This window comes from Theropithecus gelada, chromosome 5 (genome assembly GCF_003255815.1).
Source record: "Theropithecus gelada isolate Dixy chromosome 5, Tgel_1.0, whole genome shotgun sequence".
Lineage (NCBI taxonomy): Eukaryota > Metazoa > Chordata > Mammalia > Primates > Cercopithecidae > Theropithecus > Theropithecus gelada.
Window position 1 is genome coordinate 111,059,262 of NC_037672.1, and position 24,583 is coordinate 111,083,844.

The 24,583-nt window shown below is 35.0% G+C and overlaps 1 protein-coding gene across 30 annotated transcripts in view; it reads right to left on the bottom strand.

Moving 5' to 3' along the window:
• Positions 1 to 24,583, bottom strand: part of CAMK2D (calcium/calmodulin dependent protein kinase II delta) — a 305,686-nt gene that overhangs the window by 75,155 nt on the left and 205,948 nt on the right. For 22 of the 30 annotated variants that reach the window (XM_025384881.1, XM_025384870.1, XM_025384875.1 and 19 more), the window contains 3 exons: positions 19,664 to 19,729; positions 16,321 to 16,393; positions 5,162 to 5,264 (listed from right to left, as the gene is read on the bottom strand). In XM_025384881.1, the coding sequence (XP_025240666.1) occupies positions 5,162 to 5,264; positions 16,321 to 16,393; positions 19,664 to 19,729 (242 nt within the window). Of the gene's footprint in view, positions 1 to 5,161; positions 5,265 to 15,312; positions 15,386 to 16,320; positions 16,394 to 19,663; positions 19,730 to 24,583 lie in introns of all 30 variants that reach the window. The other 8 variants (XM_025384876.1, XM_025384874.1, XM_025384873.1 and 5 more) reach the window with 2 other exon arrangements.

The following is a 24,583-nucleotide window of genomic DNA, read 5'->3' on the forward strand; positions in this document are numbered from 1 at the left end:
GTGACAAATTTATACTTATTAAGTACAAACAACATGCAAAGAGGTATTAAAAAGACAATATATACAACACAGTTACTTCTCTGAACAAAATAGAAAATGAGGAAAAAAATTTTGCACTCAGTATTTTTTCTTTTCTATTACCATTCTTCTTTTTCTGTTTGTTTTGGGGGAAGATTGGATAGACAATTAGAAGGGATGCCAAGGAAAGACCTGTATGTTGTAATTTAGCTTCAAATGGACCCTGGGTAATCCATCTGTACCTCAAACTTGCCTTGAAATAAATATTTGGTTGGTAGTTGTGAGGTAAAGAGAATTACTGACAATAATGGTGGTTCCACTGCCTAAAGCTTGAAGATTTCCTCAAGGAGTGATATGCAGTCTGTGAATTCCAAGGTAGAGATGGGCACAATTGCTTTAAAGAGTTTGCCAGTGCTTCTGTCCCCTCTACTCTCACCGTCCTTCTCCAACTCCTCTAGAGTTGACAGGCACTGAGACTCCAATGAGAAACCAATGCTAGAGTCCAGATTAAATCCAATGTTCTTAGTGAGCACTTTCAGATCCTTTATCATCTGGCTACCCTTCATTCATTCAACATGATTTCATTCTCCTTCTGAGCCTTTGACCTGACTAATCTCTTTAAGGTCTTTAAAAAATGGTCTTCTCATTGTCACCCTTGATACTACTTTTTCTGTTCCTTGAATCCTCAATATTTTTTCTCTACCCGTTTTCTAACAGAGAGTGGCTCTAAGTTATTTCCATCTTAGAACTCTCCTTAGCTACCTACAGTTCTCAGTGATCCCTTCTCACCCTGAATTTCAACCACTCTTTTATACATAATCTGTACTCTTCTGTCTAAATCAGTAAATTTAATAATGTATGATTTCAATAACTTAGAATGCATGGCCAGAAATAGGAAATGTTAACAATATCTCTCCTAAGCTTCCCTAAGATAGGGAAGTAAGTTATTATGTGAGTAAGAAATGAAAAGATCATTTAAAATGTAAATTATTACAAACTTCTTCTGGAGACTAAAATTCTAAGAGAACACCATCATGCTCATTCTCACTTAGTTACAATCATCATTTGAGCAGTCAATGGGGTCCTTACCCCAAGAATATTGAAGCATATATCTAAATGCATGGATGTTAGGACACAATGTACTGTACAATGTGACCTCATAAATACAGACATACGGAGGGTAAAATAGATAAGACCTTCTTTGTGGGAAACTAAACTTGCAAGAATCTAGGATTCTCATACTACATGCCATCAATAGAAAAAGTAATGAGAGCTTGCCTTTTTTAGGGATAGCGTATATTTCTTACTTTGAAAAACCAATAAGAATATCAAAATAGATAACACAAAGAGAAAAGAGAATTACTGACTGTTGGAAATGTATCCATTATAATATAATGTCATAAAAAGAACCTTAACATCATAAAAAAGAGACATAACAGCAACCAAGCAAAGTAATTCTTCCATGAACCAAGATCTTGGTAGTTATGTTTCTTTTTTGTTTCCCAGCAGCAACAAAATGCCAGAAATGTATTGCAAATAACATGTCCAGTTCCATAAGAGAAACAGAATATATCTGAATATTTCCTTTTCTAGCCATCTTATCAAGTATAGTGACAGGGTGTTTACTTCTGCCATTTTTGGCTAGTGTTCCAACAGACCAGACTAGAAAATGAAAAGTAAATATGGGAAAAAACAAGCAAGTTTGGACTTGAAAAATGATAATTTAAAAAAACTCCACAATAAACAGCTTCCATAATGCTTTGTATTATCTATTATGTTGTTTTGTATACATATTATATGTTTTTTTCTTATTTGTAATAGACCTTGTATATTTATTAAAATAAAATTATGTAAAAGCCTGAAGCTCTGGTATTTCACATGATAAAGAAACAGTTCTGCTCTTTATCAAAATTAGAATAACCATAATCATTGATATTACATTTTGAAAGATAAAATTAATCAGTCAAAATACATGGGACTATAATGGCAGATCATAATGAATAAACATCAAAACAGGTCATTCATTATTAAAACATGCCTTTACTCCTAATACTTAAAATATATCTGGCAGTTCATTAGAAAGAAACATAGAACACCACATGTCTCCTTTTTCCTCAGGTTACCATGAAGATTTGCGTGAACTTGAGAAAAGAAAAAGAAAGAGAAAAAAGAAGTATATTCTCCTAAGTTTAGACACTATGTTTTTCTGTACTTTTGAAATACTGAATCGCCTTAGAACTTAAGATGTTGCTTCTTTTAAACGTTATTACTCTAACAGGTACCTTAACAATAACTTAATTGTTGATAGCACCATACTGATGAAGTGGAAATTTTATTGCTGAGCTGTCACTGCTTCTTTGGGACCAGCTTGTTTTTAGAAATCAGTAACAATTTGAAAACCTATGTACTTTTATTTGGACGCTATTGCTTTTACTGACCTGATATTCGTCTTCTACTCACTGATTCACTAAATAACTTTCACTGAATATGCAAAGAACTATGTCATTGTTTCACACCAAGACGGTTTTGAAAACTTATTGAACATCCTTTATAGCTCACTCAAGTTTCTATGGACTATTTCACTCAATCTTATAACAGTCCTGTGAAGAAGTGTTTATTATCCCATTTACAAAGAGCACAGTGACCTCACAGATTTAAAGTGACTTGCTCAATATCATACAGCTGTTAAGAATCAGAGCCAAGATATAAATTCATATATTCTGATTCAAAAAGTAAAATTGTTTTCACTACACATAGCCCTATTCTCAAACTGTATGTGTCCTAGCAGAGGAGATAAAACATTAAGCTCAAAAACAGAAGAGATTTAAGGAGCTTGATTCCAACATTCTTGTAATCATCAAACACAGCTGCTGATGTTAATTTGAGCCTCAGACCTGATAACAAAGGCTTCTATCTTACTCCTGATATCCAATCATCACCTTTACCAATTTCTGGCTATTATATTCCTGGGCCTAAGTTCCCATTTTTGTATCCTGCCTCATACTCCAAGTCTCTCATGAGGTGGGGTCCTGCTTTGCTCTACACAGGACTCCAGTCCTGTCTTCGAACCCAATGTCTGGGACTTTCATGTTTCCTAGACAGATTCCCTTAGAGTTCATATTTCTTGTCTGATCTGTATGTTACTTGGAACTTGTTTGCTCCTACACCCTCCCTAGTCAAACCTATCATCATGCATAATTTGAATGATTGCTTTAGTCTAACTGGGTCCTTGCTTTCAGATTAACTATCCTTAAATCATCTTCTATACTTCTACTGGAATCATTATTAAACAACATACACCTCTCTTCTAAAAATGTTTCACCAGATCCCAAAACCTCTAAAGTGAAATCCAAACCCTTCAAATAAACATAAAATCATTTCCTGCCTCATTAACTACTATTCACCTGAGTATACTTTAGCTTTATCAAACTTCTTGTTTTACTGTAGTAGAAAAAATAGTTTCATGGCTCTGAGCCTTTCCATGTGCAGACCCCTCTATCTGGAATGCTTTCATCTTCTTGCATGACGGTGAACAAAGTCCCATTCATCCTTTAGGCAACCATAGGTGTTAAGGCAATTATTGAACCTCTCTCCAAAGGCAGTTTTTGTACTTCCTGTCTTGTGTTCCTTCAGCTCCTTATACATTCCTATGTTAAGATACTTCCATCCTGAATGGTAAATAGTTATTGATACAAAAGCCTCAGCTCCTCCAGGGTCAGGACTTCCTACTTTATTTATGTATCTCTAATATTTGCTTTGCCCATCTCTGTGATAGCCCCACTACTTCCTGTTCAACCTTTAACTCTTGTTACAATATATTCTTTCTGTGTTAACTGTACTCTTTTCCAGGATACAGAGATAATTTGAATCTGTAATTTACAGACCTAATCTAGGTCCTACCTTCTTTCAGTTTGCAGTTAATGGGAACAAGATTATTAAAAAGTTAAAATATTATTAACAAAATGACAAGTTTGGAGGTATTAAATTCATCTGGGATTGGAGGGTAAAAAGACAATGTAAAAGGTAATATTAAACATGAGAGGGGCTTCAAACAAGAATAACTGTCAGGTACTACCGAAACAGGACAGGCAGCAGGAACTAAAGTCCTGCATTAGGCTGCCAGGAAGGCTTGGCACACCATCCACTCCCAGTAACAGCTGGGGCGGATAAGGGAGATGTGGTGAATCCTGGGAGTAATATGCACATCTCGGAAGATGTGTACATTAGGGATACAGAAAAGCGTTTGCATATAAAACAAAGAAATAGCATGTTTTTAGTCCTCTATTTGTTGTGCTCAGAAGAAAAGAAATCAGAAATGAAGGGCATTAAAAAAATTATCTAACCTCAACACACTGAAAGTCAGGAGAGAAAGAAGACAGGCTTGGGGAGAGGTTATATTTTTAGAACTCTACATGAGAAGTGGGTTGGATATTGGAAAATGGCAGAGAGAGGCATATGAAAATTAATGAGTAAATAATTTATTCAGGCTGACTACTGAAACAAAACCTAAGTCTGGTTAGAAATACTATAATTTGAATTTATTTAGAATTAATTTCTTCCTTAATTGTAAAGAAGCAGAAATTTCATCACATAAAAATTTCTAAATTATCAGAATTTTTGAGAGGAAAGTGGCATGTTGAAGACATATAAAATAACTAAGGTGAAATATACACATAAATACATGCTTCATAATTTTTAAACAATCTTTAATTCATAAATCATAAAGTATTATATGTGAAATAGCCTGTGTTTCTTGAGCATCTACTATTCACATAGCAGTTTTTGGCATCATATGAAGCTGTATGCAAACAATCAACTTTCTTTCAAATAAAAAAAGTACTCTTTGAATATTGTAATCCTCTAATTAATGCTTACTAAATAATGCACTTTCTCAAACATCCTTTGAGAAAAAAAGTATATGTCTTCTTGTTCTCCCATTAATATTTTCCCTTAAATTATTTCTAGATTATATACCCTTTAATGTCAATAAAAGTAAGTGCTTATAAAGGCACAGTATCTTAAAATTAGTCAAATTGTTATTAGAATGAACTTTTCCATTTTATTTTCACTAGGAAGTGGGATTAGGAGCCAGAAGTCCGAAGCCAGAAGACTACAGGTAGCATGAAGGCGGGGCCCTACTCACCAAACCACGCCTGCTGGTCCCCTTGAACTTCTATGGCTAAGCCAAAGTCTGCCAATTTCACAGCTGCTCCCTTGGATTTGCTAGCTAAAAGCAAATTCTCAGGCTTTATTTAGAAAGAAAAAAAAAAAAGAGACTGAAGTGAGAACCTATTTTAAGCGACTATTCAAAACTAACAACATTTTACAGGATTAGGGGGAAAAAAAATTCATGCACTGTCATCTCTCCTGGAGACTGCCACTCCTAAATCCCAAGGAAAATACAGTTAGAAAACGATTAAATATTATCATGTGCGCAGGCTTCAGACAGATGCATAACTGTCCTAGAGAGATACTGGGTAGAAGAGAGAATATACTTGGGGAGGGATCAAATGAATGACAGCACCTGTCTTGACCTGCTCACATGTTTCCAAGGACCGCTCAGGATTCAGACTTGGCCATGGACATTGACTTAGAAGCCTAAGAGAGCAGACATTTTCAGCAGAAGGAAACTTGGCAAAATAATAACAAGAGTTGGACCAATCTACAGACATTTGGCAAATGAAACTGTGCAAATTAAATCCTAGTTAACTTCAAGAGTTTGGACCCAAATGTAGTGATTTTGATTCCTCAGTGTTTCCAAACAATTTTGGTAGAAATTTTGGAGACTTACTCTGAATTATGTATTAAAATTGCTGTCTTTAAGAATCTGTTTATTCTTAAAGGCAGAAAGAGTATACTACTATTTGCCAAATGTTATAGTCAGCTTTTTTTTTCTTTATAAGCCAGCTTTTAAAACATAATTTACATTTCTTCAAAGTGTGATTCACAGCATTACTTATATATTTATTCTTCCATCTCAGAGTACTATGAGAAAGACATATTTTTATTTTCTCGGGCATTTATCATTATGCAAGGGCTGATAACTCAGTCTTGGAATAAGGCTGTGTCTATACCACTGTTTCCCAACCAATGTTATCAAGACACATTAGTACTTTGAAAATAAGCACCAGGGAACAGTCTTCAATTTCCACGAATCACTTTTGTGGATTTTAAGAAATGAAGATGGTTAGGAAAAGGAGGCTGATTAATATATACAGTTAAGGATGTACAACTCCAAACTCGATAAATATATTGGGTTAGAATGTATATGGGAGAATGGTTCAAAGTCCTCCTATTTGGGGACAAAACCCAGCAAATTTAGAGGTGTGTCTCAGACTGAAAAAAGCTGGGAAACAATGGACTCTACAAGTGCCAAAACGATTGTCTGAAAATCTAACAATTCAATCAAATTCATTTTGTTTATATGTTAATAAACAAGAAATGTCATGCTTTAAAAATCAAATTGGCTACATTTTTCTCACTGAATTAGTCAGTTCTGTTGCTTGTTTCGACCTTGTGTAAACACAGCCTAAACCAGTACCTAATTTATTAATTAAGCCAGCCATGCACATTAGCAAAGACCCATAACCAGAACTTGGAAGAAATTAAGTTAAATCTGTAAGAAATTAGAATGTTGGCGAGTAAGTTTTAACCAAATACCAGACTTCTTCAGGCTATTGTTGCTCACTGCCATCAGATTCATCGCTATTATAATGACTGGTAAATGTGAGAAAACTTTTCTAATTTTGTGGGGCTGATAGGGATTTTTAACTACCTCAACACTAAATACATAATTTAACTTGGAGTATGGGATGAAGATATCTCAAGAATATAAAAGGCTTTTATTCTGAAATGACTTTTAGTAAAACCTAACATTTGAAATTTATTTGGAACTTTGTTTATCAATATACAATAGTATCTACTCATGTTAAATTATTTTCAATTGACATTTTATTTTTGCAACTAAAATTTATGGTCTACCACATTGATGCATTTCCTAATTTGATCAAGAAGTTAAGTTCCAACTATTAATTCATGGAATAATCAACTTGGATAAAGCTCATCAAACTGTAAGCAATGGTTGATTCTAATTCTTTCTTCACTTTCAAAAGCATTGGCATGTCAGAGATTTCTGTTAATACACATCTGTCCTAATTTGTCAACCACAGACTCAGTTCCAATCACTTTAGAAATCATATTTTAGGTGTTTGAGGTCAAGTGATAAGTTTGTTGAGCAACTGTCAGCGTCACTGGTAAATAACCTTTTAAAAAATAGTGTGTTTTCACTCTTATCACTAAATGAAAAAGCTGCTGGGCAGGGCTATGTGCATTATGCCTCAAGCACCACGAACCTGCCGATTCAGAAGAAATGGAACATCTTAAAGTTTTATCATGCACATATATCCTCTGAATGACTGGGGCAAATATTCATAACTAAAGAAGACCTCACTGTAGGGCCTTTATGAGTCATCCAGAAAATAGTAAATCCATCTGGACCAGAGTTGCACCTTATACTCATGAAGACTGTTCAGCTGCAGTTATGTACAAGAAAAGGCAGGGTTATTTGAAGGTGACTGTGTAGGTGTAACAATGAAGAGACTAACATGATTTCATATTTATGTATATCTTTAGGCGAACCTGAAATACATAATTACATAATGAAAATTTAAAAATTAGGATGATTACTAAAATTTAGGTTCTAAAATGAAATTGTATAATGAAAACTAAAAAGTTTAGGATGATGAGTTTAAGGGATTATTCACTTTTTAATATTTCATCACAAGATTGCTTTAAAGGGCAGCTCCAATGAAACATTAAAAAGAATCACACAAGTTTGATTTCTATATAACTCTTTGGTATATATCAGTTTGAATAATCCTCCTATCATGTTCTGTGATTGTGTGGGAGGCTTAGTCACTAAGACTTTCTAAAGGAACATTTTAATCAGGACAAGCACATTTATTCTAATTTTCCTGAATTACTACCACTCACACAGCTTCCAAGTTAAAAATATTGTACTACAAAATTTTGTTGGCAAGGTTAAATTCTGAATGCCTACAGAAAGGAAGATAATTTGCAAATATAGTTTACCCAAGCTGAAAGGGTAGAATTTCTCACCTAATTAATGATTACCTCCTTAGAAAGGACCACCACTACACAATTATTTGCTACTATTCCACTTTTTTGATTTTCTAACACAAATCAGACAGATGAGATCAGAAACTCAGATCTTCAAATGTAGCTAGTTGACTATGGACCACAGCACTGTGAGAGAAACAGGCAGGGTGATGATTTAGATGAAGATCTGGGTTCATGTCCTGGCCCTAACTGTTATTACCTGTGTTGACTTGGGCAACTCACAAATGCCTGGAGCTAATTAATTAGTTCCTTAATTTCTCAAATGAACATTATAAGGTCCTAAATTATATCTCATAACAGTTTCTATGAAATAATAAAATCACACTGGGTTTTATCATAGGAGCTCTGTCCTCTGTGGTGACAACATACACATTAGTGATTAGCTACTACATTCCAGTGCAGCTGGTCATTTCAATGTGCAGAACATTTAATATTTGTAACTTGAGGAATGTCTTTATTAATGACGCCAACTTAATGCAATCTATTATGTTAGTCTTTATATATTGAAAGGATCTTTAGATTCTTATAATGAAATCCCTTTCTAGGTTGGTTTTTAAATAGAGTGCACAGACATTCTTACACATAGGTTCCTTCCCCACCCCCATTGCTTCCTAATGATGCAGGATTTTCCATGACATCTGGTCTCAGTGTCAACAACCATTTATAGCATATCAGCTGTAATGAGCAGCAACTGTTTGCAAGTTTTGTTCTGTACTTTCATATGAATACAATGGCAACTTCTTTCAATATGATTCAAGGTTTTCTTGAAACTGTTCAAATGCCTCAAAGTACACAGGCAGGCTGATGGAATCACTTTCAGAACTGGAAGAGACTTGGGAGATAAAATAACTCAAACCTTTCAGTTTCTACATGAGGTAGGGAGGCCCAAAAACATGAAGCCAAGACCTGAAGCTAGATTTTCTAATTCCTTCCTTTTAAAGATGTGATACTAAAGAAACTCCACTAATTGTATAAAAACAGTTATTTTTAAAAGGTAGTTCATTCGGTAGATGTTTTTAGAAGAATTTGAAGTACTCAAAAACATTTACTACCCATATCCAAAACTTATGAAAAAACATAGTTTTAACCTTGCTTCACCAATTATCATATCTTTATTAAGAAACTGATTTGGCAAAAGCAATGGCCTTTAGCATTAATCATATCAGGCTTTAATTTGTGCACATCTAAAAGACTCAACCATTAGGAATACATACGTAAAATCATGTGTGTTTTATCTCTTTTTAAATTTTGGAATATTATAAAAAGCAAATTAGTAATTTTATTATTCCATATTATTTAATTCTTACATTCCTTTGGATATTATTTTTTAAGGAGTAAAAATTGTCTTTCAAAATTTCTTTCCTTTATTGGAGAATCTCACTCTTTTAACAGAAAATCATTCTCTGCTTGGTGTGTTTTCTGTCACTTATCTTTTGCCAAAGAAGGTGCGAATGAAGCTCCCCAAAATAAACTATTTTTTTTTTTTTAGTTTTGCATGAATTGAAAAGCTTGAATGTCAAGCTCACTTGTCCCATTTGTATACATGGTACAAAGGATTTTAGCTTTTATTTTTGTGTGGAATTAATGCCTGAATTCATGTACTTAGCACAAGGAGTTTCTAGCAGATGTATGTGCTATAAGTTTGCAATTAGGAAGTACTCTTTCTATTGCTATGCATATATGAGCAAGTTCATAAGAATCATTCTGTATTCCATTCCTGTTTATTAATTTACTTTTACATTATCAGCACACACTGCTGGGTAGACTGAAAGACCCAGAGTGTAACTGCAGTGGGATAGTGCCAATTACCCACAGCTTCTCCACTGCCTGACAAACACTAGACACTCAATAAAGAAATACTGGAATGACTAAAGGAATTATTAAACTGATTAAATACATACTTTGTTTCAAAAATATCTAAACATATACACACAGATGATGTGTTCCTTAAACTTTTATCTAAACAAGGCTGTGAGAAAAGTATACTTGTGATTTTATAATTATCCAAAATATAAATTTCACAGGTTGATATATCTACTACCCATGGTTAACAAGAATTTACTAGCTGGGCATGGTGACTCACGCTTGTAATCCCAGCACTTTGGGAGGCCAAGGCGGGCGGATCACGAAGTTGGGAGATCAAGACCATCCTGGCTAACATGGTGAACCCGTGTCTCTCTAAAAATACAAAAAAATTAGCCGGGCGTGGTGGCGAGTGCCTGTAGTTCCAGACACTCCAGAGGCTGAGGCAGGAAAATGGCGTGAACCCATGAGGCAGAGCTTGCAGTGAGCCGAGATTGCGCCACTGCACTCCAGCCTGGGCAAACGAGCAAGACTCCGTCTCAAAAAAAAAACAAAAAACAAAAAACAAATTACTAAATACTTCTCATCTCTCCACTTCCCTGAAAACTAATTCCTTTCTACTCTGGTCATAAATTTATTTCTATGAAACAGCCTTAAAGTTCCCATCAAATCTCCAAATTTTCTTCATTAAAATTTCTCTTTCCCTCTCATATCCATCTAATCCATCTATCCATCCATTCAATGATGTTTCCATTAAGTAATGTCGTTCTTCTGAATAGGGGCTAATACTAAAGGCAGTATTCTCTGCTGAACCAATTCACAGGGTGTTAATTTGTTGCTAAAGATTCAGTTGTGTGTATGAAGCCTCCTATCCGGATTGTTGTTCATGAAATAGTTTAATAACCATTTCTGGTACATTTGAACTGCAGAAATTTTACTACTTTGTTTCAAATATAGTTATTTGAAAAAGCATAGCTTTATAACTATCTCCTTTACTTATTCTGTCAACTAAGTCAAAGAAATTGTATTCTCCAGGATCTTAAATGAGAAAACATATCTGATCTGACATTCCTTTATTTCTTGTGACATTAAAAATTGTCATTTGTTACTGCAACCTTGCTTTGACCTAATATTTTTCTGAATGCAGTACTTGTCTGATGTACTTCCTCCTTTCTGGGAAGAACATCACCAACACGCTTTTCACATATATATATATATATATATATATATATATTGATTTTTTTTTTTTTTTTTTGTAGGGATCGGGTCTTGCTATGTTGCACAGGCTGGTATTGAACTCCTGGCCTCAAGCAATCCTCTTGCCTCAGTCTCCCAAAGTGCTTGGATTACAGGCATGTGCCACTGCACCTGGCTTACATACATATTTTTAAATGATCCTTAATTCAATGGCCAGCAGGGTTTCATGCACACAAGGTCTGTTCTTGTTTTGCTCAGTAATTTATGTCCACATTTAAAATGATGCGTAAGTAGCTGCTGAAGGAATGTTTGATGAATATTCATTCTTCTCTTTTTGTATTTGAACTTTAAACCACCAATTCACAAATATCCAACACTGAGTTACAGCACTCAGCTCTTTATAAAGAATCTATATTTTTAAGCACCCGATATTAATTGTCTTCATGCAGCAATCAAATGTGGCAAATGCATTTTATTCTTCTTTGTCTCGTTTTCCAAAGGCTGTGGTCAATGCTACCTTACTGATTTTCTAAATGAAAAAGTTTTACTTCATATACCTGTCTACTGCCAAATTGTACTGCCCCTACTCTACGTTATATCATTTTCTTTATTCCTCATGATACAGATTTTGTTTATCTCTGGAAGGCCCGTAGGCAGGACTATTTTAACCTTTTGATTCACTAAACTTAGAACCATTTTCCCAAATTATTCTGAATGTTGCTAGCAAAATTATTTTCCTATCATTGTTTTGACTCATTCTTTGGTCTCTTTACAGGCTTTTAATTCATCCAACTAACTAAACTGAGAAGTAGTAGTGATTAAGCATGCAGACTTGGAATCAAATTTCTTAGGCATCAATCATATTTTACTAGCTGAGTGATCTTAAGTTCTTTCACTTGTGTTTGCTAAATTTTCATTTATGTACTATGGGAATGATAAGAGCGCCTTCCTCATAAAGTTCTGAAGACTGTATGATAAGACAATGCAGGGTACATGGTAACGGCTTGATAAATGGCATCTTTTGCCATTTTGATGATTAAGGTCCTCACTTGATCCAAACACTCCCAAATACTACAGTCCTATCCCTGAACTGTACTGTACTGTTTATCACCACCACTAGATCCTCCTAATACTATCTAGATCTATATTAATTGGTCTGCCACTGGACACACCTTAGACAAAAGGTTGTGGTCCATGTATCCACTAGGTTCTGCCTGGTGCCGATGGATGTACCTTCTTGACGCTGATATCCCACCACCCTGACTCTTCTCCTATTGCTTGTTTCAGGGACATCCTGAAATTGCCTGTTGTACCTCACCCTTGTTTATAGGGTCCTCATAATTTCCCACTGTCTAATGAGCCCCAATGAGCAGCAGTTACTCATCTAAATAGTGATCTTTATTCTGAAGATATACTTATCTTCTTTATGTTATTCAACTATTAATGAACACTTAATAACCTATTTTACTGAATGCTGCCTTTTATATTATAGATGTACTTTTGGTTGACCTTCATTCATTTCTAAATTGAAGGAATATGCTGCAGGTATTGGCCAGGTATAAGCCCCTATGTTAGATACTGTGGAGTATCACAGTATGTTAAACAGCTGTGCTTCCAGAGGGCTTATATACAAATTGTACAGCACTTATATCCTCATAGGTGCTTTTGATCATGATAAACATGACATTTCCTGTGTTTCTTTTTCTCACTGATGTGGACAAATTAAACTATGTGCAACAAACATTTCAATCGCACATCAATTAGCATATTAATTAGTATATGGACACAAAAATACATGGCATAGAAATAGTAAAGGCAAGTTTTTGTTTAAAGCCTGGTAATAAAAATTTCAACAGTTGATCTTTTTAACTTTACTATATTGGTAAACATGCTATCACAAACAATATATTTTTCAGAGTATACATCATGGGTATAAAAGGCACAAAACAAAGCCGGGGATTTGGCATGTTCAAGAGGTACATCAACTGCCTCTAATGCACGTGCTTTGAACTCTCTCAGTGTGTTTATGAAATGGCCTACTGAAGCAAGCACTGAGAACCAGACTCAACTGAAATCCATCCAAGTCAGCAATTTGATAGAAGCTAGGACAACAACTACAAAAATTATAACACGCTCTCTCAAAAGTACATTTCTGTCCTTTCTCAGAATCAGAATAAGAATGGAGAGCAAAAGTACTTTCCCTGCCTTAAAGAAATCTGATGGGGAATGCAGCAAGTTATTTCTTTTGCTGGTAAGCCTCCCTAAAAATCATCTGCTGAAGTTTTTAATTAGTGATGTTAGCTCATATGTCAGAGAATATATTTTTCTTCACAGTCCATGTCCTATTAAAGTTCCAGTCTTTGAAGGGTTCACCTGAGTCCAAATGCTTAGAGAAGTCCCATATTATAATTCCACAAAAAATAACTTTAAAGTTATGGAAGAGGATTCACATTTTTTTATACTTGGCTTTTAAAGTCCACTTATGGTTATATAACATGGAGTAAAATGTTTCAAATAATAAATTTATAGAAGTATCTGAAAAAAAATTGCACAAATGATGTGCATGTTCATATATGTTCACTTAAAAGGAAAGTAGTGCTATCGGTTCTGAGAGGTAACAAAAGGGGCTCTGTCTGTAAACGGCCAGTAAAGAATTTTTGAGGTGACTGCAAAATACATGAATTTTCAAAGAAACATACTGTTTTTGCTTTATACTAATGGGTACATTTGGTAAGTGTTAGCAGATATATAGTCCTATCTTGGCTCTTCAGAAGAAAATGCCCTTAACCATACCTTTGCATTTGATATTTATTTAATTTTATTTTATTTTTGTATTTTTAGTAGACACGGCATTTCACCGTGTTAGCCAGGATGGTCTCGATCTCCTGACCTCCTGATCCACCCTCCTCGGCCTCCCAAAGTGCTGGGATTACAGGCATGAGCCACCGCATCCGGCCTGCTTTTGATATTTAAAACTCTCAGAATTAAATGAAATCAAAAGAAGATTGCAGAAAACTAAGGCAATGTTTTGCTTATAAATCACATTTTCATGTAATTGGTTTAGAGATATAGTCTTCTAGAACATTAAGTGACTGGAAATATGGATTTACAATTTTTAATAACCAGAAAAGTCTGCACATGAGAAATAAGTCTAGGTCCTCTCACTAAACACACACAGTTTTAGACATTCTAAATTATCCTTTGCCACCTTTGTCCTAATGCCTAGAAAATGCTGAGTCTGAAAGAATCAAAACTATATAGTGCTCACATTTACTATTTTACTCATCCAGTAGTTTTTCATTTCAATTTCTAGGCTTCACTGTTTTTCTGAAATTCCACAGGTAAAACTAGAGTGCTGGGAAATGGAGACAGAAAATTAATGAAAAAATATTTCCCTTGTGAGCTATTTCATTTCTGAATGATCTGAAAATTCTCTGTCCTCAAGGGTATCAGATGCTGAGTGAAGTCTTAAGGGTATCAGTAGGCATTCAAATAAGAATATATATATGGGGATATCCATATATATTTGTTACATAAATATTATTTGATGACTAAATTTGTTTTGCTTTCTTTACATCTATAGTTTCAGAAGACACTTGTATCTTGGTCTTTAGGAATATAAATAAATAAAAAACTAAGAGGCCTCAGTGTCCTCAGAATTCTTAGGACTAATGTTAAGGGAAAGAGAATGGGGTTCTTTAGCACACAATCGTTTAGGCTAAAACTTCACCTAATAACTTTATCTCTACTCACTTTATAATTTTACTAAGTATTTACATAATATTGGGTATATATCATACGAATATAAAATGTTTGATCAATGTCCACAGAACAAATTTAGAGTGAAGAAGAGATCAAGTCCTATTGAAAGTCACATTAATGCTACATCCATCCTTACAAGGAAAGACATACAGCATCCTATTTATTGTTAATGTTGGGAAGTTATTTCTATCGGGATAAATCAAGATTTATATGTCTCAAGTGTGTGTTAGAGATGAAATAAGAGAGATTGTGGTGAGGGAAAGTTCCTGAGTAATGTGCTGGAATAAGTCCACACAACTTTATTGCTCATACTTTGCCTTTACAGGCATAATTGCAGCTGAACAGTTATTAGGAACTGTGTGGTGGTTTATCTTCTCCAACGGCATTACTCACCTTCAGGTCCCGATGGACCACGCCCATCTGATGGCAGTGTAGCACAGCCTCCAGGATCTGCTGAATGCAATGACTGCATGCAAACACCAGGGGGCGTGTGTTAGTTCCAAGCTTACACTCACTGTCTGTATACCCTCAGAGAGACTGGGTTAAAGTGCAGAGCTAGCAGACAACTGGGGTTGTATTGTACCACCTTCAGTCATGTAAACATATTGCTCAAGTAGAGTGACTACTACCTCAGAACAATCAGATCTTGCCAGATGTGAGCCAGAATGTGGGTCCATTTGTTCTAGAAAAATCCATTTTGAAAATAGTTCATGTCATTCAGAAGATCATTTCCTGGTTATAAATTCTTCCAGGAAATAAACTGGAACACAAATATAATCTTTGTAGCTGTTGTGTTCCGCCTCCACCCCATCATATAAACTGTTTCCCTTTTCTCTCCCATTTTTCCAGTATTGTCCTAAAAGCTGAACATTAACAGTCAGGGCACCATTAAGGTTAAATTAAGATACCTAATGAATTTTTGATAAATCATTAACTTCTTGTGCTTTAATTTAGCTGGCAATTATTATCTCTTGCCTAAGGGTTCATCAGACTCAAATGGAGCAATGTGTAACCAGTTGTTCTGCTACAGCAACCCATGGTCTCAGAACAGAAGTGGTGTTTAAATCTACAGGCGGACATACATCACAGGCCAAGTTTATCTCCAGGCAAATGCTGGGCAATTAAAGAAAGCCTACCCCTAAACCCCTTTTGGTAGTTTACTGCTTGGAAACTTAAACAGGTTGTATTCTTCAGTATTCTTCCCTTTTTGCTATGATGTATATTTAGCCTGTAGATGAGCAAACTGGAAGAGGCATCATGCATTATCATTTCATCATATACTCATTTTAGAAAAAAGTTGGGAAAGGCAAGGGAACCATTTTAAATACCCACCCTCTGCCCTTTCCCCAGAAAAAAAAACAAAACTGCTTTGATTCAGATTTATGGACTCCATATACTGACCTTCAGGTCCCTGTGAACTATGCCATTTAGGTGACAATGATTTACACTTTCTAGAATCTGCTGTATACAATGACTGCAAAGATACAAGGGCAGAATGGAAGGGAGAACATTTTAAAGGCACATAATCACATTGAATATGAAATAAAACAAAAGTCCCAATGAAACAAACAAACAAACAAAAATTATATTTCTTCACATGTTTTTAGCTTTACATCGGAATCAAATAATGCTGAATAAAGCTAATTTTGGTTCTAACAAAAATGACATCCAACATAGACTTTGTGACATGTTCAGACAAAACAATTTGAGCTGTGTTGTTTTCATTGTAAGTGTGCAAATTAAATAACATGTATAAGAAGGTAAAATTTCCATATTCAGAAAGAAAAATTTATAAAGAATTCCCATAATGTTCTGGGAAAATTCTTCAGAGATATAAAATATCCAGGTATTTCTTATACACATCTAAACTGTTTAAAATCTGAGGTCACAATTAAACACGTGTTGAAACAAGAGGGTAAACACAGATGAAGTGGCAGGTGAAACAAGGGTCAAAAAAAATGGAGGGACACATTTACCATTTTGCCTTAGAAGTGTTGCTTTAGTAAAGTATATAACAGGAAAACAAATGCAAGTCTCCAATAATAACGGGAGAATTTAAAGCAAACCCATAAATAAAATAAACTCCGCTTTAGTATAAGAATATTTGGGGGAAGAGCTAGGGAGCTTTCAAAGAATAAATAAATACAAATTTATAATCCCCTGGAGCATTGGTAATTGTTAAACCTATTTCCATACACTTCAGTGAAGAAAAACTTTTGCTTCATACTATATCAAAATGCACATTTTATGCTATTCTTATTAAAGGTTCACTGATGTCAAATGGACTGCCAATTAGAGAGGAGAAATCCTTATTTGGCACCTATAAGGTCCTGTGAGCTTCATCTGACATATAATAATGTAGAACATATCACAGTGATGAATTTTGTATAAGTTCACTGTGTAATCCAAATGTAATCCAAAGTATGTCCTGAACTACATTTATTCATTGAAAGATGAAGCAAACATTTTAATAAGGACATTTTCAACTGTTAAATGTATAAAATAATATTATTCCAAAGAAAAATCTTGAATTTAAAAAAGTAATCACCCTCTGATTTACTAAAATGTAAATAATTTAAAAATTGATCATGACTATGATTTTTCTAGTTCTCTTAATAACAATACGACTAAAAGGGTCTCACATTCATTGCTGTTGACTACATTGCTTATTTAAGTATTGGTCATTATTTTTAAACCATAGGAATCTTTTTTCTTTTACAATAATGTTCACTTTGCACTACTCTTTAGGAATATTTCTCTTACTATTCTCAAACAACAAGGATAAATTATTGAATCTTGGGAATAACAGAAGATATTACTAGTGAGAATGGATTCAATTCTTACATTTTTGAGAACTAGTAAAAATTTTTTACCATTTTCTTGACAATCAAATATCCTCTTTTGAGACAGGGTCTCACTCTGTCACCCAGGCTGGAGTGTAGTGGCATGATCTCTGCAGCCTCCACCTCCTAGATTCAAGGGATTCTCCTGCCTCAGCCTCCGGATTATCTGGGACTACAGAAGCGTGCCGCCACACCTGGCTAATTTTATATTTTCAGTAGAGAGGGGGTTTCACCATGTTGCCCAGGTTGGTCTCGAACTCCTGGGCTCGAGCATTCCTCCCACCCTGGCCTCCCAAAGTTCTGGGACTATAGGAGTGGGCCACCACATCTGACTGAGAAATAGCCTCCTTATTCTTGTAGTTAGAAGGAAATGTTTGTTCTCTTTAATTTTGTCTGAGAGCTTTCATAAAAAAATATCTTAGGGCTCTTTAGCAGTAAAAATTCTCTCTATTTTAATTTCAACCAGTATTTTTCAAACCAAGTAACAGCCTGTTTAACATAACTTTGAAGGGCAAAATAAATGAAATTCCCCAGTTTAGTACCTTGATTTAAAGTATTACTGTTTCTTGGCAAGTGGCCAAATAGCTACTTCCAGAGGTTCTCCTAGGCCCCTTTCAGGACCCTAATGTGGGGATTTGGGGTAAACTGAGCAAGTGATGATTCACTCATCATAGTATAAATTACACAGAATTTTCTATTTGACTTTGGCCATAAAAATTACATTAAAAAATTAGAGTGTAGTCATGTACGGATAGATTCGCAAACTGCCATAAACAATTCATTAAACCAAGAAGAAAAATTAGAAACTTAGCAGTGTGCCTCTGAGGGCAAGGAGGGGCTGGGAACCTTAACATCAGCTGGACATCTGTTGAGGGTCAGGCTACAATGGGATCAGCAAGCCTTGGGAAGCTCCGACGGCATTACAGAATGGAGGCAGATTCAATCTCTGCCCCCAAACACCTCATTTACATTGCTACTAATGAGCCAATCACTCTTGATCAGATTTTTTAAATTAAATGACAGTTACAGAATATATAAAAGTACAGAGGAAAATTAACACCATGCAGTCTAAGTAATATCTAAGCAAGTGCTTAATGTTACTCCACTCCAAAAATGTTGCTTTGGGTAGCCTAGGAAGTTGCAAATTAGACAAAAAACTTAGTCTTTTTTTAACTTTTGTAAAGATTTTGCCAATTAACAAGATAGAAAAATTACTCTTGAACTCTCTTAAATGCTTGAATTAAGTATTTTTCAACTCAGAGGTCCAAGGGTTTTAATGAAATTTCCAAAGAGTTAATTAGCTAATAATAGTTCCTTAAAAAGACCACTGAGACTTTCTTCAGTCTGTTTCTGCTTTGTGATTAGATATTCATTGTTCAGTAGAACTTTCTGTGATGATGAAAATGTTATATATCTGGTCTGGTCAATTGGTAGCTACTAGACACTTGTGGCTACTAGGCAGTTGGCTAGACCAGCTACGTGGTCAGACCAACTGAGAAACACATTTTTAATGTAATCTAATTTTAATTAACTGAAATTGCAATAGCCACATGTGACTACTGGCTAACACTAGGCAACCTAGAATCTATCTAGGGATCAGAGGATTTCAATCTCTGATCTCGGACCTTTACTAAAAAATATATTGCTTTAGCAGAAGTCATTCCAGTTAGGTGGGGTGTTTTGCTTTGTGTTTTCTTGTTGTTTTTGATAACATATGTAATCTAACTACAGATGTTAAATACAAATATAGACCAGATTCATAGTTTTTTTTTTTTTTCTAAGAATCATCCTGGAGATCCTTAAAACATTTCTTTGTACAAACATGCATTTGTAAAGAAATATACTGAAAAAGTATTATTTGAATGTTGAGTCTTGTATCTTGCCCAGGGCAAGTCACTTACCTGGCATCAGCTTCACTGTAGTATTCTCTTGCCACTATGTCTTCAAACAGTTCACCTCCGGTAACTCTGGGAAGACAAAAAAAGATAATCGCATTTAAAAAGAAGAAAAAAATAAGCATCAATAGATTTGCAAATGTGTTCATATAGATTTTTTTCTTAGATGATTTAAAAAGTTATCAAAACATTTTAAACCTTAAGACTCTTCATAAGTCAAATCTATATTATACTAAACATTTTAATATTTTTTATTTGTCTATCATCAGACACATGAGGTCACAATTTTCTGTATGCCATAAATATATTAGGCAATATCTTTTACAGAAAATGGTTTTCATTTCAATTTTTCAAATATTAATGGATACCTGACAAAATTTTGGCACAGTTTAGAAACATTTTCTAAACGAGATGATACACATCATAGCTATTGAGTATGAGTTTGCAGGCTGTATCCTTCCCTGTATCCTTTTGCTATTTTTGCATGTGTGCATCCTTAAAGATACATTTTTCCCCTTGAAAACACACACATAAAAGTAGATACTTTCCCCACAAAAGTGGGATCACGTACTATATGTAAATAATTAAGCTAATTATATTTGTCATTTTACATTAAATTATGGGCATGATGTCATATCAGAAGCATTTTTCCCCAATTTAATGTAACTAGCAATCAATAGAGATATGCATGTGTGTACATACATGCGTGCACACACATATATGTGCATATTAGAGGGTATTTCTACAAGAGAAATTCTTACAGGTAAAATTACTGGGTGAAAGAGTACCCACATTTAAAATTTTGTAGAGCAGACAGGGCAAATCGCCTTCCAAAATGGTTGCACCCCCAACATTATGAAGGTGCCCACAGGCCCAAATCATTACTGATCATAGTTATTATTAATAAATAAACACCTATTCAATTGTGGAAAATTCACGTTAATATGAATTTCTTGGTTATTAGTAAGGTAGACCATTTTCTCATTTATCAACCATTTCTTCTTCTGCTATGATCTGGCTTGATTTTAAAAGGATACTTCATCTTTGGGATTTAACCTTGTAAGAGCTAACATTTGCTGAGTTCTTACAATAAACCACACATTGTACTAAGCATTATATTAACTCATAAATCCCCACAATTGCCCGCCAAGCAATTCCCCTCCCAGTTTATTGATGAGAAAATGGAGGCCCAGAGAAGTTAAGTAACTTGCCCAAGATCACACAGTCTTTAGTGACACAGGCAGGCCATCGACTCCACAGCTCATGCCCTCAACCACTCCACAGTGCAGATTTTCCAATAATGACATTGCCAGTCTTTCCAGTTTAGAAGGCATGAGTCATTTGGAAAAGCATCAAGTAAAGGTATAGAGCTTCATGTATGAACACTATAGAGTGAGATAAAAGGATGCTAAATTCGTTTTTCTTTTTGTTCACTTGTTTGCTTTTTTGCTTTATTAAGTTCTGAAACATCATCAAAGGATAGCATGTTTTAGAGATCACCAGTTAGTATTCTCTCTCTTATTCTCCTTCCCAAAATGAAAAGATGGGATACTAAAAATTATAAATATGTTTGAACATTTATGCAACTTCTGCCTCTCTTAATTGCATTCTGGATACTTCAAAGTCCTTTAATGTCAGTCATTACTTCCAATTCTATTATTTTTACATATAAAATGTTTATCTAAAATTATCATATAAATCTTCATATAGGCATGTTCTAAAAATCATGGTTACATGTACATAATTCCATTTAATAGCATAGCTATTTATTCCAATTAGAATCTATAACAAGGCTATCACACAATGTACCTCACATAAATTACAATGCAAAATAATTAGACAAAAAACACTTTCAACAAATCTACTGTTGCCTGTATAGTGATGATTTTGTGAGATTTCTTCCTTTGAATGTGACTAATGTATTATAAATATAATATGTACTCATAGTTATCCTTGTTTTTGATCATAAGTACCTAGAAAACCTACATATATCAGACAATTTGGGATTGTTAAAATGTTTAATAAACATTGATTAAAGTCTACTGACATTAATAAAATTGTTGCTATTTATAGGCTCCTTAAACATATTATTTGCCCTATGAGAAATACCAGATCCTGGATCACTGGGCTATCAACTTACTGATCTTTGTTATGTTAGCATCTAACCTAGCATTAATACATATTTGCTTAGTTAATGACTCTTGAAATAATGATTAAATGAATTAACCCAGTTACAGAATCATGCTATCCATTTCATTTACTGTAAGTCTGGACTTTACCTGAGCTTAAAAAAAATCATACACATACCAAAGTTTAGTTATACATGGCAATAGGTTTCATTTCCTAAGGGGTTCATATTTAAAGGAGAATACTTGAAAGTAAGGGGGACTAGCATTCTGGTAGTTTTCAATAAATCATAATAGCTTTAGACAAATTTGAGGGGTGTAGAGTTTCATGTTGAGTTTTAGATTATGTAGTTAACTGTGTCTGACAACATTCTCTCTCCTAGCATTCATTTTTCCCAATATTTAAAAATATCTTTACACAAATGAAACTATTTTATTTCTTCTATACGTATGATAAATGTCTGAAAAGAAAAAAATGGCAGTTATAATAGAATTCAATGTCTTGAAGAGAAGTTACTGAATTTTCTAACTTTAACATATTTCTATACTTACATTGCTGTTTAATAGAACACAAAGTTAAGCCATAGTTACTACATATTTTTGAAAATGTTTAGTGTGTTGTGTGAAATTTCATATAGTGCCCAAATTAAATCAGTTTCATGAATAAACTGTTAATTAACTAATTAGAGATTTTGTGAATATATTGATGTCAGAGTTCTACTATGATATGAAGCATATCAATTATAAATTTGGAGCATTAATTACCATTTATGTATCTCCAGAACATTAGGGCTCACAAGCAAAAAAAAGATAACTCTAGAACATGAAAAGATGAGACTATATATCAAAAAGATAAATATTTGTGTTATTGCTGTTATTTATAGTGATGTTGATTCACACTGTATTACCCTGTACAATAAATTGTTCTTTTGTTTCTAGTGTACAATTTGTAACTCACATCAGAAATGGTTAAAATTAGTTTCATCCAGAATACTACATTCGTAAAATTTCATCAGTAATAGATCTTTGACCATGAGGTTGAGCAGCAAGTAGAGTCAAAGACTGGGATTTAAAAAAAAAATGGTGCCACATTAACCCAAGGAATAGCCCTGACTTGGAGATTAAAAGCAGTGCTTAAGGTGGTGGGGGAAAGCCAGGAACTTCAGGTTGGAGCCGACGCAAAACAGGAACCAAGAGCGGCACCCAGTTAATGCACAAGTAGGAGGCAATCTTGCTAAGGTAGGATTGGGACTAACTCCTGGAAAAATGAGTAATTTCCCCTGGGAAATTAACTTAAAGCTGAAGAACAAGCCTAGTGAGATGAAATTGCCAGACCTGAAATCCAAGCCTCTGAGCAGAGTTAACAGAGGTTCATTAAGCAGTTAAACAAAGAATCACCACCATCAGATTTTTGTTTGTCAAAAAACATATCTCATGCTGCCTTGCATTTAAGCAATTGGTATGTCTTCATTTAGTGATGAAGGCAGAGGTTGTAATGGTGACATATTCATCTGTGTCACCTGCATGGTCATCCAACACACTGTCTTCCACTTGTTGAACAATAACAACAAATATCCATTGGGTGCTTATTGTGTGTGCAACTACCTGGATATTTGTGCCCTGTCCTCAATTAATAGCTTAAAATCCTAACCCCCAAAGTGCTGATATTAGGAGGTGGGGCCTGTGGGAGGTAATCAGGTCATGAGGGTGGAGCCCTCATTTGGTGCCCTTACCAAAGGGACTCCAGAGAGCTCTCTCCTCTCTTTTCTCCATGTAGAAATATAAGAAAAAGTCAGTAGCCTGCAGTCCAGGAAAAAGCCCTCGCCAGAACCAGACCACACTGGCACGCTGATCTCAGACTTCCAGCCTTCAGGACTGTGAGAAATGTCTGTTGTTCAAGCCCCCAGGCTATGGTATTCTGTTAAGCAGCCCAAAAGACTAAGAAAATGTGCCAAGACCAAGCGCTGTTCTAAGTGCTCTAGAGATTGTAACACAGCAACCCTATGAAGTAGATACTAGTGCTATTTCTGTTTTACAGACAAGGAAATGAAAGTAATGGAGATTAAGGACATTTCCCAAGAACACACACAAAAGAAAAGAAAAGGACTAGTTTTTTTCTTGTCTGTGCTAGCCTACTAGCTTGCCCCTTGGACACAATTTGGGGAGCAGAGCAGGGTAAGACAGGGGCTTGGAATAGCCCAAAGGATCATGCAAAAAGACTGGGAAGAATACAGACATAAAGAATTCCCACTTACATGCTCTTTAATCATTGATTAAAGTCAGACAGTTTGACTACTGGTGGGGGCAGGAGAGTAGTCACTGGTCAGTGTGAAGCTGATCAGGGCTCATTAGTAGGAGTGTTACTGGGTGTCTTGGCTGGATGATTCTACATTACGAGTGTGCAGCTATCCTATATATGGCAAGACTTCAACACCAGGCCCCGTTCTAGGTGCGGCAGCACTACCTTGTCAGCGTGCCAACCAGTGTGCCAACTCCATCCATTCCTAGTTACCCCAGGGGCTCCCTAAGGACCCCTGAAGGGAACCACGTGTCTAAATGAACAAAGTCTATGGGGATACAATGAAAAATGTAGGTCTCCTTAGCACCATGTTCTAAGACATAAAGTAAATCAAGCCAACCACTGGTGTAAGGGTCTGTCAGGCAGAGCACATGAATGATAATGGGACTTTGTCTCTTCAGTACCTTACACAGTGCCTGGCACACAGAAAGAGCTTAATAAATGTTTTCCGAGTGAATAAGTGATTAAATAATTAAATGGGTGAATGAATTGATAAGCACC